Source organism: Triplophysa dalaica, chromosome 12 (genome assembly GCF_015846415.1).
Source record: "Triplophysa dalaica isolate WHDGS20190420 chromosome 12, ASM1584641v1, whole genome shotgun sequence".
Taxonomy (NCBI): domain Eukaryota; kingdom Metazoa; phylum Chordata; class Actinopteri; order Cypriniformes; family Nemacheilidae; genus Triplophysa; species Triplophysa dalaica.
The window spans coordinates 6,435,104-6,451,612 of NC_079553.1; the positions used below are offsets into that span (position 1 = coordinate 6,435,104).

A 16,509-nucleotide genomic window follows, 5' to 3' on the forward strand; every position below is an offset into this window, starting at 1 on the left:
GCTTTTGTGACCTGGCTGCCACCAATCGAGTCACCGACCGGTCAGGCGGGCGTCTTTCGTGCACGCACAATAGCTCTCTTTCAGGTGTCTGTGTCGTTTGCTAATCCTCTTTGAGCTTTACATTGGAGTTCATCTCAACTGATGGTGGGATAAGAACTTCCTCATGATGAATGCATGCATGTGCATATGTTTGCATGACGTTTACATACAGAAATGAATTCTGGATTCATTGTGGGAGATGAACTTTGTATAGTGTGGTGCCTGGCTCCGTTCCTAATGCCTTGTTGGCAGTGTGTTTGTGCGCCTGGACGGGGTTCCTAACAAAGCAGAATCCATTTTCAAAGCCTGCCTTTATATTTAATGCTCACTGAGACAGCACCATCTCAACTGTAAGTTTACAATGTTAATAATAAACAGCAATTATTCAAACTCTAAAAGAAAACCCAACCCTCATGTGGACTTTGGTTTAGCGTTACTTGTGACTGATCTTCGAAAGAGATCCTCACTTAAGATTATAAATGTGAGACTCTTTAGCACAAAAAGCACCAGGCCAACTGAGGATAAGCATATCTCAAAAACGAAAGAAAGACATCTGACATTTGAAATAATCTAAATAATAATCATCAAAAGGTGAGTTGCTATGGAGACAAAATAGAAAATAAATTACCTCTGCACTCAGGCATCCAAAGGTCAACCCTGTCCTTGACACAAAACCAGCACGCACTTCATAGTGCTCCTTCAAACCCCGACAACACGGGACTCGATGTTACAAGCTGCTACACATTTGAGCATTCATCATTTGGATGAGTCGACGACTGGACTCGAAAACACATAAGCAGTCAAAGACTGCTCCTCTCCTAAGACTTCCCTGAGGTGTTATGATTTTATACCTGCTTGAGTTACTGATGAGGAACACTAATTTCCACATAATAATGATATTGTTTAATCAAGTTCACAATATAAAATTACTTTTAGAAATGAGGAAATGTAACTATATGGGTCAGGTTCCTCCTTTAAGTGATAGTTTACCAAACAATTTAAATGATTTCATCATTTACTCATCATCAAGTCATTTCAAAGATGTATGACATTGTTTCTTCTGTGGAACACATTGAGTATCATTGTATGGACATAAAACCACTTTAAAAATCCTTCAGATTTTAAATGAAATGAGAGTAGATAAATGTTAACAGAATAACAATGTTTAAAATAAATGTAGTGATATCCATGCAAAAAAAATCTTCTTCCAAAGTTTTTCAAATATATTCTTTAAAAAGTCTATTATTTAAATAAATGTATCTAGTAAACTAGGATATTTGTATATTTTTAATCATAGAAAACAAAAACAGAATTAAGAGGATCTTCTGCAATGTTTCTTCACAGTTTATATTCAGACCCAGAACTGCCTTCCTGAATCTTACTGATTTCAAGTGAACCTGTTCCCCTGTGGCCCTTGTATGAGAGAGAAACCTGAAGTGAGAGAGATGCACAGACAGCCTCACTCCCACACAGCTCTGCACCACAGAGGCCCCGTCCCCCCATCGCATGATGTCTGTACGCAAGAGCTCTTCATCTGCAGCCGAGGAATGAAGCGTGAACTTCACGATGTCAGGGCAGCGCGCACGCACACACCACAGCCTGAAACATGATGATAGCTCAAAGGCCTCCAGGAAAGATGAGGCCACGCAAATATTCTCAGCGCTCGGACATGTATGGGGTAGCGATGAGGGCAGGCGTGCTAATGTTACAGAATACGCAAAGCGTGTTGTCTTTGAGCGACTTAATGTGCATGGCTGAAACGAAGTTAAGCTTGGCTGCAAAAATTGAAGAGGACATAAAAGACGCTCGGAAAACGGCACACTGTGAAACGCTGATGTTATCGCTACATGAGTTTGCTCTCCCTTTTTTTGAGAGATGGGAAGGATTGCCCGCAAGAGAAAAATCAATCAGGTGCACTGTGTGTGTAAACACTTCACGGTGGCACTGCCACAGATGCAAGTGCTAAGGACAAGTCCCGTCGTCTGCCAGCTCCAAATCAGCTAGACACACACACGCAATGAAATGTGTTGCAAAACGAGGGACCGCATCCTTCCCTCAAGAGTAGCACAAGCTGTCGTCATCCCAGCTCCAAGCAAAAACAATGAAACAGAGAGTGTGTGCATGTGTGTCTGCGCTTAGATTTCAGTGACATGTAAAGCAGTAGGGGTGTCCCCGACTAAAGTTTTACACAGTCGAATCAGAATTGTCATGTCTTGTCTATAGTCGAATCGCAGGCCCGTGTGTCTGTCCGCCTGCGTGAATGTGGGAACGACACCAGGAAGTTAACAAGGGTACAGCCCAGTGTAGCGCACCATGGATGCAGCAAAAAAAAACAATCAAATATAATTTTCAGATTTGGTTTAGAATAGAAAATACCTTTATAACAAAAAAGAAACAAAAAAGCCACAATGTGGAAAATAAATGTGCCTAGGCAAAGTGACTGAAATACAGGGGAGCATATATTCAAAATACAAGCCACAAATAGTAAAATAAATGGAAATTTGATAAATGCTGTGCCACTTACTAGACAAGTTCTCGCCTCAAAACTATTTTCATAACTACTCAATAATAATGAATTATTTTTACAAACGGGAATACAGCACATTCATTACCAATGAACTACCAATAAAATCGTTTTTTTCTTTACCGCATATAAAGGAGGAATACAATAAAGCAACTTATCATCTAATCAGTCAAAAAGTCCCTTTCACCTCTTTCTCCATCCTCCTACAGCACACGCTTGGTTTCAGTGCAGAGAATGAGAAGTTTCGAAAGTCTGCACCGTGCTTGCTATATGCGGTGATTTTGGTAATAATACTTGATTTATTTTTGTATCATGCAGAGCCAAGTTCAGTCTAAGTAACAAACCACGATGTATTAATTCATATTTATATGCCCAAACATTCAGTAAGTGACACATTTTTGGAAACGGTGTACACATTCATTTGCTAATCATCTGCGTGCTGAAACGTGCTGATTCTCTTACCGGTCCCACAGCACAGAAGACACGGAGATCCTGCGCTGGGTTATAGCCAGACCTAGCGCTCATATTACCCTTAAAATGTCCCATTTCTTTACAATATGAATTATATTTTTGGTGGTGCAGTGCCTGCCCATCTGCTACGCCACTGCCCATATAACCAAAATGGCATGATCCTAATAACACCCTTGCGAAGATTCAACTGTGCGATTGGTAGACGAATCGGGCTCAGCCTATCAAAGAATCGAATTGTCGACTATTCGGGGTCATCCCTAATTAACACAATAAAGTTGATTGTCTTTAAATCTCTATTTTATATAATAAATATTAATTATATAAAATAATATAAATGATATATTATAAACTGTCTGTTTTCTTTATTGGACACATGTATCGCATATTTGTCAACTACCCATCTTCTTTCCTAAGTACTTTAATATCTTAAAACACATTGTTTGAAAAACATAAATAAACCTCAAATACATTTACTAGAGTAAACAGCATCTCAAACAGCCTTGATCTCCCCTTAATATCATTCATGTGATGCTGTTTAAATAGGATCAAACTCTCCATTTCTCAAACTCCGGGGACCAGGTCTACAAACACAACGTTAAGCTTCATTTTCCATTGACTGAGTAGTAACCCAAGGTAAACATGCAGAGGACTTAACACAACGGAATGAGGTGGAGATGTTTCTACCCCCTTAAGCTAACAAAATAACTTTTTAACGCATAATCTGATTTGGACGATGGTTTGCAAGTAAAAGCAGAATGAGAATGAATGAAATTAGAAAAATAAGTGTAGGAAAACATTTGCGTCATCTTCTGTTAGAGGGTCTAATGGGAAGCGCATGACAAATGGAAAATGGGGAACTGCAGATTTTTATGAATGACTAATTGTGCCTGAACAACTTGTGGGTCTAACTGGAAGCCATGTGGAATTAGACCACGTCCAAATTCACCAGACCTTAAATAGAAGCATTTTTTACGGAGACATAAAAACACCCACACAGATGAGAAAAAGTTTCTCAACAGAAGTTTGTTTGACACTTTTTTTTTTAAGTTGGTCTAAGTGGATTTGCGAAAGTGCAGTATGTCATTGTAGTAGAGTAGGCGGGGCGAGACCGTGGTTCGAGTCCGGTGAGTAATTGTGAATTAGCGCCAGCTGTGCGCACACGGGGCTCGAATCATGTAGGAGATTGGGAGCATATAAAAGGAACGAGCGACCGGACCGTCGAAGAGAGAGGACTTGGCCCGAACATATGTTAAGTTTGTACTTATATTTATGTTTATGTTCGGGCCCGGTCCTCTCTCTTCGACGGTCCGGTCGCTCGTTCCTTTTATATGCTCCCAATCTCCTACGTGATTCGAGCCCGGTGTGCGCACAGCTGCCGCTAATTCACAATTACTCACCGGACTCGAACCAAGGTCTCGCCCCGCCTACTCTACTACAGTCATCTCAGTTTGGTTGACACCGATCATCTAAACCCAGTTGATCCTGATACAATAAATTGCGTTCCATCACGCACTGCACTAAAGATTAACAGAAAGCATTGAAAGAAGATAAAGTGAGCGTGAGCATGATCGCCCCCAGGGCTTTTCTGAGCATCTGAGTTTTGATTTTCCTTTTATTGCCATAAGAAAGACAGCTTGCTAGCATGAACACTACAGCTAGTCATAACAGAATGCCTGTAACACTGAGATTCAATTATACTTAATAGACCTTTATAAGACGCTGGAGTTAGCCTGTTCGCTAACACCATTATTTCACACGGGCTGCTGTGTTTGCAGGTTCAACTCTTTCCAAATGCTCTTCCTCTAGACCAGACTGGCTCTCATCGCTCTTGGCTAAGACTGACCCATTTCTATAAAACACTGCAGTCGTAAAAAGCCAGAAGCACTGTCAGACTAACCAACAAGCACGTGTGCTAACAGCAGGACGCTGGGCACGATCGCCCGCAGTTTCTCTGCTGATGTCATAAAACACAAAACAAGGTCACCGATCTTCTCACAGTCTAAGCAGTCATCGGTGCAACAGCCATATTGCTTCACCAACTCATTTTTCCACTCATATTCACGTAGCACGGCTCTCTCCGCAGCGGTGTAATCTAGCCGGCATTCCAGCTTCCTTTCCATTCAGCACACATGTCTGTAACCCGACCAACATCCCAGTTTCTGTAGTTCGGCTCAACGCACGCTTCTTTATCTCAATGTAATCTGCCTGTTTCCTTTGCTTCCCTGTAATCTGATCCAAGGCCAGTCACTTTACATCCTGAGCCATTTTACCATCCTCCTCTTAATATAGTTTAATGTCTCTGACTTCATTAGGAGACGGAAGCAAGTGGACAACCGACTCATTACTCCAGCGTAATTCTGAAGTTCTGCCAGATGCTCTATTGAATCATTTCTAAAGATCAATTACACGTATGCTAGACTACTAAAGTATATTAAAACAAGGAAACCCTGCAATGAATACTTTTGGATTATAAGATTTGGTTTGAAATTGTGTATTGATTGCATGAAAAAACAATGACTAGTCCTTTAAATATTTACTTTCACGCTTGATGGAAAAAGCTCATTCATATGGGTTTACAACATTAGGGTGTGAAATTGGTGACTCAAAATCTCTAGGGAAAAGTTCCTTTAAAATCTCCTGATTGATTGTTATGCTCACAATAATGTAGGCATTACAGAATACGAAGATAAAATTCACAACTAACGCAGCTCAGAAAAATTATAGTATTGCATTAGGTCCCTTAAACTTGATTATGCAAAATGATGTATTGTTATGACAGAGTCTCCACAAAACATAAAAAGACAGACAGAATGAGACAGAGAAGAAGCGAAAGAAGAGACTGAAAGAAGTGGTGAAAAGCAAAGATAAAAGGAAATCAACGTATGATCCCAATGCTTGGAGAAAGGGATCTCCTGCGATTAATCATCCTCCAGCCCACACTGAGAAGAAATAATCTTGTTAATGTCAACAATGCAGGGGGAGGCAGCGGTAGACTGCAAATGCACCTTCAAGATGCTGGGTTTTCTAAAATGGCAGGTCGAAAATTATGGCAAAAGAGCTGATAGACTGCTTAATGGTAAAGAACATGCACCGTCGCCTGATGCGCCCCTGATCAAATCAGCTCTAATGAGCTTTAATATAATTCCAGAACAGCGTGGAACTGTGTAACAACGGTTTTGAAAAGCCTGTCAATGTTTTTTTCTACAGATATTGCTCCAGATTACAGATGAAATCTCAGAGATTATCACGATGGCCAATTTGCTAGCCAGTGGCCCATGATTTAAAGATCTGCACCTCAACAGCAGTAAGACACCAGAGCCAATCCAATTACAGCCCAGCTGCCTCTTGGATAGATGAATACAAGGTTGCTTCTTCATATCAGACACATACAGAGACTACTACCTACTAACACAGCCAATATTCTAGTGCTGTTTGTGCTCCTTTTGCAAGGTATTTTTCTTTTTAAACGTGACTTGTTCAACAAGTCTACTGCTGATTTCGTCACTCACAGAAGTGTCCAAACTGAATAGGACGAAAAGTGAGAATACTGTTTAATGACTTGTTTAGCTTAAAATGGCATATTCAACAACGGTATTCCATAGGAAATAATACCATTATTTTTGCCATTCCTATTCTGATATTCAACAACACAAAAACATGTCTTTGAAGGAATTGTCTCCTCCGTTTCACTCATTGCTGCCTTGTCTCCACTGTTTTTCTGCAACCAGTATGCCCGCAGCTGGCAGTGACGTAACTGTGACGTCGACTCCAAATTGGTCGATAGGTTCAAAGAGGTAAAGATCATTCAAAGTTAATGTCTGGACCACAGGTGTTCAAGAATATTCATAATAAGCAAACCATGGCATGTATATATATATATATATATATATAATACAACTAAATTTGCTAACCTGATTTAAAAATATGCAAAGCATCATTGTAGAAACATTCACTTAGTTTTAAAGCTGCCTAATTTCAACTGGCTCATTAAACTTTCTTTACAAGTCACTTGAATTTTTTAACAACTTTGAACTAATTTATAAAATAAAATTGAAATTGGCTGAGCTTGATTTACTACTTTAAAACTAGAAGTTGAAAATTTGAAATGCAAATAGTTTTTCAAGCTAGTTTAATTTAATTTAAAGTGGCATGATTTTGATTTGATTAACTTAAATATTTAAATTGAAATAGGTAAAATATTAACAGTCCCGGGTAAAAAAACTATAATACACTTAAATGTAGGCCTACATACAATACCCTATTTTCACACACGGCATATAGAAAAATATAGTTTTTAGTACTTCTTATGATAAACGTAAGATCTATGTGTATTTAACCATGAATTGGAGTATATAATTATTATTATATTTTTAAAGTGTATTAGGTAAAAAATTGATGCGTGACAACAGAGCACTTTAAAGGAGTCATATGACACGGCTAAAACAAGTATTATCATTTGTTTTAGATGTAATTCAATGTGTATACATGATTTAAGGTTAAAAACGCTGTATTTTACATATACTGTGCATGTTTGTAGCTCCTCTTTGCCCCGCCTCTCTGAAACGCACAGCTTTTTTACAAAGCTAATCTCTCTGAAAAGCGTGGTGTGCTATGATAGGCCGGTTAACCGGTGTGTAGTGATTGGTCGAATACTGCAAGCGTGTGACCGAAATGAAACGCCTCTTACCATATTTAGAACATCAGGTTTTAATGCAATTGTACTGACAGGTACATCCACCATACTTGCGTTTACATTTGGGCCGTCTTTGTCAAGTCATACCACCATGATGTACATTTGTGGAGGTTTGGTTACACAAGGCTTTTCAGGCAGGTCTGGCACAGCATTTGCTTTTAGATAGAATGCATCATTTGTTCCGATACTTCAATTTTTGCAATTTTACGTGTCTAATACATGCATGAGCAACTCATAACATACCAAAGACACAGAAAAACATGAATTTGCGCCATATTGCGCCCTTTAAGTACATTATCCAAGTAAGTTATACCTAAATAAAGTGTGCCTACCAAACTTTCCAATCTGGAGAGCATTATAACAATAATATTTAATATTTAACAAGACTACAGAACATTGAACAAATATGATCAGGCTGAAATTAAACCAACTAATTTATCTATATGAGAAAACAGCTTTCCGTTTATGAGAAACAAGCCAGAGGGATTATGAAACATGACTTGAATTCCAGTCATTTCTATTTCAGGGAAATATATTAAAATATGGCATTAAAGGTCTCGCCTTGTCTAGAATCTGCCATCAACCATCCCTCTGGAGAACCCCATTAACCTGAATGTCAATATCAGAGTGCCGCACAAGTGCCAATGGAGGGTCTTAATCTAATCCATTACTGATGACCCTGAACATGCAGTGCTGAGCTTTCTCTCATAGCCTGTTCACTCTGCCAAGCTCTCATGTCAAATGTTGCCAGTGACTGTCGACAGCACTCCAACCGAGTTTCGATGCACCATGCAACTTAGAATTCCGTTCCGCCCCTGCATCGACATAGCGTGTCCAGGAAAGTGCGTCGGCCGCTGGGCTACAGAGGAACAATGGCATTCCTGTGCTCTGTGATGCCAGGTGCCGGCAGGAACACGATTCCTTCCATCTGTCTGTCTGTTCTGGCAAGCGCTCGTCCAGGCCCGGGCAGCAGCTAGGGAGATCTACAGAATGAAACTATTGTTCCAAAGCCTCTCGGAGGATCATACTAAATACCCCCCCAACACAAACACATCAAATACACACGGACATAACCACACGCATCAAGAACAAAAACTACAACTGACAGCAGTGTGTCACACAGAACCACACCCACCGTACGCACATGTTGGATGCCTCACACATGCACATCTGCAGTTCTGCTGAAGGGGGAAACAGCTTGCTGTGTTTCATGGTCCGGTCTTGTACTGGTCTATGATTCATTTCCTACAAATGTAGATGCGGGTGCTAAGAGCAGATTTTGAGCTTATGTGAGATTTCCCGATCTCCACTTTTTATAACCTGTGTTTTGAAACAATACTGCACACTTATCGCGTTGTAGTCGCCCCTACCGTGCTGCTCCGCCAGCCTCTTCCACTTGAAAGGAAACTGTACTCCAAGCACAGCAACCATTTGACTGGTGCAGTCAATGCCCTCAGGCTACGCTTTTACGCTCACACACAGGGACTATCAATTCCACCCAACTCACACACACACACACACATGTAGCCGGAGTCTAAAAGCTCCCTGTCCAAAACCCACAAAGACAGCAAACTGTTTAGATCCGAGAAGAAGACCAGGCGAAGTAGCAGAAGATAAATAATGGATACCTCGTTCTCTTTTATTCCTCCCGTGAAAAAATATGACAGATCAGTTTCTGGCTCCTCGGCTAGCACGGCTTCATTTGTGCCGGGCTGACTCCAGGGGCCCGCTGCCCGCCTTCTCCACTCTCTCATCATCTAATGGTTCTTCCAGTGATTACTGAGACATAAGTGCTCCGTCTGTCTTGAAGATCAATCATGCACGGAATCTATAAAGATGGCCCCACCACAGAGCTCCAAATGTAATCACATCTAAAGGAGAGGACACCGCCTGATCTGGCAGCCGTCATTTGCTGTAAGCATGACTGACAACTTGCTTAGCAATGCGTCGGGTGCAGGCAACACAGTGTGTTATGATGAAAACAACTTCAGGTGTGTAGCAAAAGGACGCTCAATGTCATCTGTCATGCCATTTGGGTCTAGGTTGCAAACATGACATGGCTCGTCTTCACCAGCACTGTTTCTTAATATTTAACCCTGGAGTTATAGATTTTAGAATAACCAAACAAACCATTTGGGGTCAAAGTGTCCCACCTAAAAAACAGCACAGCAACACAATGTCACGAAACTCAATGACCACTTCTTGTTAGACTACTTCTCTGAGTCGTCCTACACATGGCTCATAAAAAAGCTCTCAATGAGCGAAGTCTTCTGCAATGCCAACTCGATCTTACAGCTTTTTATAGCAACAGACCCTCACTCGCCGGAAGAAATGTTACAACGAAAGGTTACCAGTCTTGAAACACAACAGTCCTTGCGTCGATCCGCATGTTGAAGAATTAATGATGAAGAATTGACACGGACACACGAAGCGAACAAGGAACTGTCGGCTATTCGTAAAACAGACTCGAGATCGGACAATAATGCGGTTAGATCCACAAATTAAACCCTTTACCTTCTCGGTCGGTGTCTCAACAGCGCACGAAACGATAAACTGAGATGTTTTGGCAACGCTCGCTTCGTCCCAGCGCGGATGTGAAGCGTCCACACAGTGAAAATGTGATCTTCGGGTCGTTGTACCTCAAAAATTAATCCCGAATACGATCGAGAGGAGACTTGGTCCGAAATGCCCCGAGTTTGAACAAAATCCCGAGTCTGGTTTCGCGGGAATGGCGAATCGCTAATTTGATACGCTCAGGTCGGCCTGATCGCTAGAAATTATAGTGTAAATTGGCGGAGGATCGAGAACACTCAGTCCGAATGATGAGCGCTGAGCTTCGGCTGATAGAATGCGCTTAGCGCCGCTACTCGGTCTATAACGGAGACTGGACAGCCCCGCCCACTTTAGCAACCCGGAAGAGAACGTCAATACACTGGCCTCGACTTTACTGTTACTGCTTTATACAGATAAAATAGACAGAGATTGCGTTGGCGGGGCAATGTTATGATCAATAAATAAACTGTATCTCCAGTTATGGTTTAGGAGAAAAGTGTCAGAGATCGTTGTGACAGCGAGTGAGTTCATTTGTTATTAACAGTTGGGCAATTCCGTGAAAATCTCAACCTTACCATTGAAAAAAAAGGGTTTTACCAACGGGTTTTACTATGGTAACAAAACAGATATTAACATTTGGTGTTTGAAATACCCATTTGAGATCTCTCTTTAAATTTGAAAAGCATTTGTTTTATTTTTAGTGCATGATTTTTCATAGTCAGGGAAGAGCCATTTTCAGGATTGTCACATCAATAACGCTACATATATGTCGTAAATGGACACATGAAATTAATATACAGTAACTATTTTATGTTCTTTAAAGAGACACCCCTTCTTCATGCATTGGGTATTATTGCTTCAGGATTGTGCGTTTAATTTTAAAGAAATCCTACAAAGTTTATCGTCTTTTCAAAAACCGTTTTTTGTCACATCCATAACGCATGTTTATATCTCTTATTTTAAATAGATTTTTTTTTCATAGACTTACTTTTATTTATGTTTAGACTGTATCAACAAGGGTTTAGTAAAATATAAACAGATGGTTTAAAATATTTGTAACAAATTCATTCTCTGAGCTTTTTTATGTCACTTCCATAATGCAAAATGTCACATCCATAACGTTGGAATTGCCCAGTTAATGAATGTAAAATTAAATATCCTGTTGGCCTACTCAATAAATCTTAACATAAACCTTATAATAACATTTTACTTTAGTGATTTCTTACGGAGATAGTGTTTTTATATAAGCTGTTATAAATTTATAGACTAATGATAAGTTCCCACTGTAATGAAAGGCTTTAAGAACAATAAGCTTTTGCACTGTTATGTTTACCTAGTGATGCTTATAATTTTACACTCAATGTCAGCTATTGCCCTACCCAAGTTTTCCTAAAGACTGCACTGTTGTGACTGCTCTGTAATGTTGACATCCTGTATTGTGAAATATGGGATTATTTTTGCACTTTGGAAAATACACAGCACACACACGTCCTGTTTTGAAAAAGTGTTCTTGTCAGCTTTTAAAAAAATCAGAGAATGAATTATGTTTATTATGTTATGTAATAAACTTACATTATATTTACTTTTCTATATTCAACTATGAATGTATTTTAATTGTTAATGTGTTTTACAAAAAACGAATGCATAATAAATAAGGAAAAAAACATTTAGTAATAACATATTGTTAGTTGAATAGCACCTCACCTCAATGTTCAAACAGCATGTGTTTGACAGAGATTTGCTTATGTTTTAGTAAAATATTTTTAATATTGAATAGAACAAAACATCATCAGGTCACACCACTGTCTCTTGTCTTCCGAAGTACTACACAACCATACACAAAATAACTTGAGAAAAGCCCAATATTTAATTTCTTCCTGTTTAAGTGTGAATCTTAAAATATTCATGGTTGTTTGCTATTTAACTCGGAATATTTATTCATGTATTGTATGAGCTGGCCACTTGAAACGACATTGCCGTCATGATGAAATATGAATGAGATGTCAAGTGTGTCTTTGCCTGCCTCCTTTCTCAGCCTTGTAACCCAGCCATAGAACCGCCAAAACACTACAGCAAGAGCAAATTGAGGTGAACCAGACAGCTGTTTTCAGTTCAACAGCCAAGAAAGGATGCAGACCCCACACTATAACAGGAAGGAGGATCTGTATCCATTCTTATCAGCTACCGCCAAATCTCTGTTGTTTTCCTAAAGCAAAAAACAGGAGTGTGTGCGCGCAATAATAGTGATAAATAATTATCAAACCGGAACAAACTATGGATATACTTTATTCACTGATGAAAGGGAATGCTCTTCTTTAAGATGTAGATTTGGGTCCTATTGTATCTGAAAACTGTATTGCACATTTAGTTAGTATGCCAACAATAGTTTTGTACAATTCACACAGGTTCAAGTACTTTAAATGCCTCAACTTTTGTCAGTCAATGATATTAATCATCGTGAATCCCTGAAAACCAATGACAGTGTTTATGTTTATTTATTCTCCTAGTCAGGTCAAGAATAATTTTCCTGGATGAAGTATTTATAATAATCTGTAATAATGAATAATACAATAAACCTACTGCATCTTATGATTGTATTAAAATGTATTTAAAAGTTTCACCTTGTGTGTATATACTGTAGTTAATTTGAGGTCATAAAAGTACTGGCAATTTTGAATAGACTCAAGGACATCATATTCTGCAGAACATGCAGCCTCCTTGACATTGTGCTGATTTTTTCATTCTCATATTTTTCTCTTTTCATCTCTGAGTTCCATAACATGTAGAGAGATCTACATGAAAGAGAAAAGTGAACTCTGATGTTGACATTTAAGACTGCAGAAAAGGTGAAATGACACGTAATGCCACTCAAAGAAAGGACAAGAACATAGAGATTAAAATGAAGGAGACTAACTTTGATGTGTCCTGCTGCCTCTGTGGGTATAATAAAATAGACATGTTTAAATAGACATGTTAATTACATTACATTACATAGAAACATATTAAAGCTGGTATCGGTCTGTTTGAAAAGCTGAAATCAAAACTAAGATGTAAGTTCAAAACAGCGGTGCTGACGTAGTGTACTCCAAATGTCTGAAACTCGGAAACGCTTCAGATGCATTTTTATTATCGTATTTATAAACGATATAATAAAAATCATATTTACAACGTTATTTACATGTGGACTTTCCTTGTCCTACCGGCAGAGGGAACCATCGAATCCGAAGAAGACCCAGCACAGGGGAACCCGAATACAGCACGCGTGCCTTTTTACCACTTCCGGGTGAACGTAGTGTTATGGTTAGCTCGTGGCTAACGTACTCTCAACATCTGCAAGTTGTTACAGTTCCGCTTATGTTCTTTGTTTAACACACTTTTAAGACAAATGTCTGCGCCCTCCGCACCGGGTACGTTGAATATCAGGGATTTAAATTCACCGACCGTCTCAACAAGTAAAGCTCCAACTTCAGCGGCGTTAATCGCACAGGCCCGTGTCAAGAAACGAGCAGTTAGCCCCGCGACACCCACAGCCTCCCAACTAAATAACAACAGCAAAAAAAGAAAAACACAGCCATCTGCGTCAACGACACAAGCTCAGGTAAAGAAATGACACCTTTATTGATGTAGAGAATTTATGGATTCTAGATGTAACGTTATATCGTGGTTTACTTAAGAAAGTATAGACTGTGGTCAGATAAGCCACTTTACTGTTTGCATTCTCACAATATTTGGTAATGAATCCGTTTTAATGATGGATTTCCCTGTTTGTTCAGGTCGTTCCTGTGGAGGAAACTACCGAAGGCAGCAAATCAGTAGTTGATACCGAATCTACTATTAAGGCTCTTCCTTTTAAAAACCCCAATTTCGTGGTAAGATGGTTGTTGCAAGTTAGCTTAACTTTTTTAAAGTTTATTTTATAAAATCAGTTACTTTTAGTTGGAATGCGTAAAAAGTTTGCAATGTTGAGGTTTTATTATGATGTACTTATACTGTTTACATATAATTTGGAATGAGAGGAAAATTGTAAATAGGGGCTGGTTGCAGCCGATGGGGCGAGTGGAGCTCCACTCAAAAGCGGAAGTACGTCACCTCCACTCGAAGCCCCCGCGGATATTCGAATTCGCAAGGGAGTCATTTATGAACCGGCGCTGTTTTAATGGCAATAAATACTTGTATTAATGTATTAATGCTTCAAAATCATTGTTTAAATGTTATTAAATACCTTTAATGTTAATAAATAAATACAGACATTGCTTCCAGGTTTGTTTTTAAAAAGTAAACATTATAATAGTTAGCATTGCACAGTAAATGAAACATCAAATAAATTATTTTTATAAAAATGCAAAATGTGAGCACAAATAATTTGGGAATTTAACAAAACAACATACAAAACATGCGCAGTAAAATATTGAATAATTTCCACAAATTAAGTTAAGTAAAAAAACGAGCAATATTGACAAAACAGATCAACTGAAACTAACACACACGTCCATCATCACAGTGAAATTTGTTTTAATGGCGGGTCGCAACCAACATATTTAAGTTATGTATTTGGCAGACGCTTTTATTCAAAGCGACTTATATTGCAATATCCTATAAAATAATACATAGGTATGTGCAATGCCCTGGGATCGAACCCACAACCTTGCGTTGTTAACACAATGCTCTTACCACTGAGCTACAGGTTTAGGTGTATATCGCTACCAACGGTAACCGGGTGTGTAACATCACTTCAAAAAATATATAAATCCATCGTTTATTCATCCTTTTTGCATTATTACACGGAAGCCATAAGCGTTGTGCATGCATTGCACATTAAGACAGCATCAGTCTGCAAGTAGTGTAGGGATGTTGAGTTAAAACTACCTGAGTTAAAGTTCGAACTTCGGAGAGCATAGCGACACTCTTTTGCCACTTGTTTATTATTGAGTGGAGGTGACGTATTTCTTGTTCGAGAGTGGAGCTCCACTCGCCCCATCGGCAGCAGACAGACCCCTCTCAAAATAGTTGGAATTGCTTTCACATACTGTATTGTTCCTCTCTCACTAGCACTCGGCTATTGGTGGCGCAGCAGCAGGAAAGAAGAATCGAACTTGGAAGAATCTGAAGCAGATTCTGGCAGCAGAGAAAGCTCTTCCCTGGAAAGCTACTGATCCTAACTGTGAGTCTGATTTAATATATGTAAAAAAGGATGTATTTTAGTGATTCAGCCCAAACAATATTAAAACTAAGAAGAACATTTGCCAAAAAATTACAAAGATGTTGCGGTGGGGCATTGTTATATCTTGTTATGTGCTTGACACAATTATATTATAAAATATTTATTACTTATATATTTTGACTTCATTTAGACTGTACCATAGATGCACCTCCTTCTATGAAACCATCTAAAAAGTACTCAGACATATCTGGTCTGCCGGTGAGTCTGTGAAATCTGTTGTAAAACGTTTACTAATAGTGTCAAAACAATCAAATCCTAATGGTTTTTCATCTTTGTGTCTCAGGCAAACTACACTGACCCTCAGACCAAACTGTGCTTTGCATCGACAGAGGAGTTTTCCTACATCCGGCAATTACCCACAGACGTAGTAACCGGATACCTGGCTCTCCGCAAAGCAACCTGCATTGTGCCTTGAGACAGAATGTCTTCCACACACACTGACTCTTGGATACTACAGGATATGAAGGATCCACAGACTCAGATCAGACGCTAATCCAATTGATCAGAGTGTGATCTTCTAAATATTTGTGCTTATCTTGTGGGTTGAAACTGATTGTTGTCCTTAATATAAGAAGGATTATCCCTCTTTCTAAGTTCTGGACTTTCATTTGACTCCTACTTTTCTTTCAATTATGTTTTAATACACAAAAATATGGACTGAATTCACCTTTTTACTATACTGTAAACATTAACTCCAAACCAAATCCTTTCTAAGAATACAGTATGTCTAAAAATAAAAAGATGGTTTAAAAGACATTTGTCTAAAAGTGTTCTAAAACTAGAAGATTGTTATGGTTGAATGTTTTTAATTGTGGGTTGGTCATGAGAGCTGGTTTGCGCATGGGAAGTTGTTTAAAGGAAAGTAATGTTTGAAAAATAATTATTACACTATATATGCCCAGTAAACGACTGTCTGCAACTTTTTTCTTTATATCACCTCTAAAACTTAATATTATCTCTGAAACATAATTTCAACCTAAAATGATTTTAACATAACAGTGAACAACA

General features: G+C 38.9%; 2 protein-coding genes across 2 annotated transcripts in view; one reads left to right on the plus strand and one right to left on the minus strand.

The window, feature by feature from the left end:
- Positions 1-10,587, minus strand: part of galnt1 (UDP-N-acetyl-alpha-D-galactosamine:polypeptide N-acetylgalactosaminyltransferase 1) — a 73,006-nt gene extending 62,419 nt beyond the window's left edge. Inside the window, exon 1 of the mRNA XM_056763257.1 lies at positions 10,242-10,587. The gene's annotated coding sequence lies outside the window, so the exon portion shown is untranslated. The remainder of the gene's footprint in view (positions 1-10,241) is intronic.
- Positions 10,588-13,552: 2,965 nt separating this feature from the next.
- On the plus strand, positions 13,553-16,255 carry ino80c (INO80 complex subunit C). Its single transcript, XM_056762794.1, has 5 exons — positions 13,553-13,878; positions 14,054-14,149; positions 15,330-15,441; positions 15,632-15,699; positions 15,785-16,255. The coding sequence occupies exons 1-5, from the start codon at positions 13,666-13,668 to the stop codon at positions 15,914-15,916; spliced, it is 621 nt and encodes a 206-aa protein (XP_056618772.1). The 5' UTR covers positions 13,553-13,665; the 3' UTR covers positions 15,917-16,255.
- Positions 16,256-16,509: the final 254 nt, after the last annotated feature.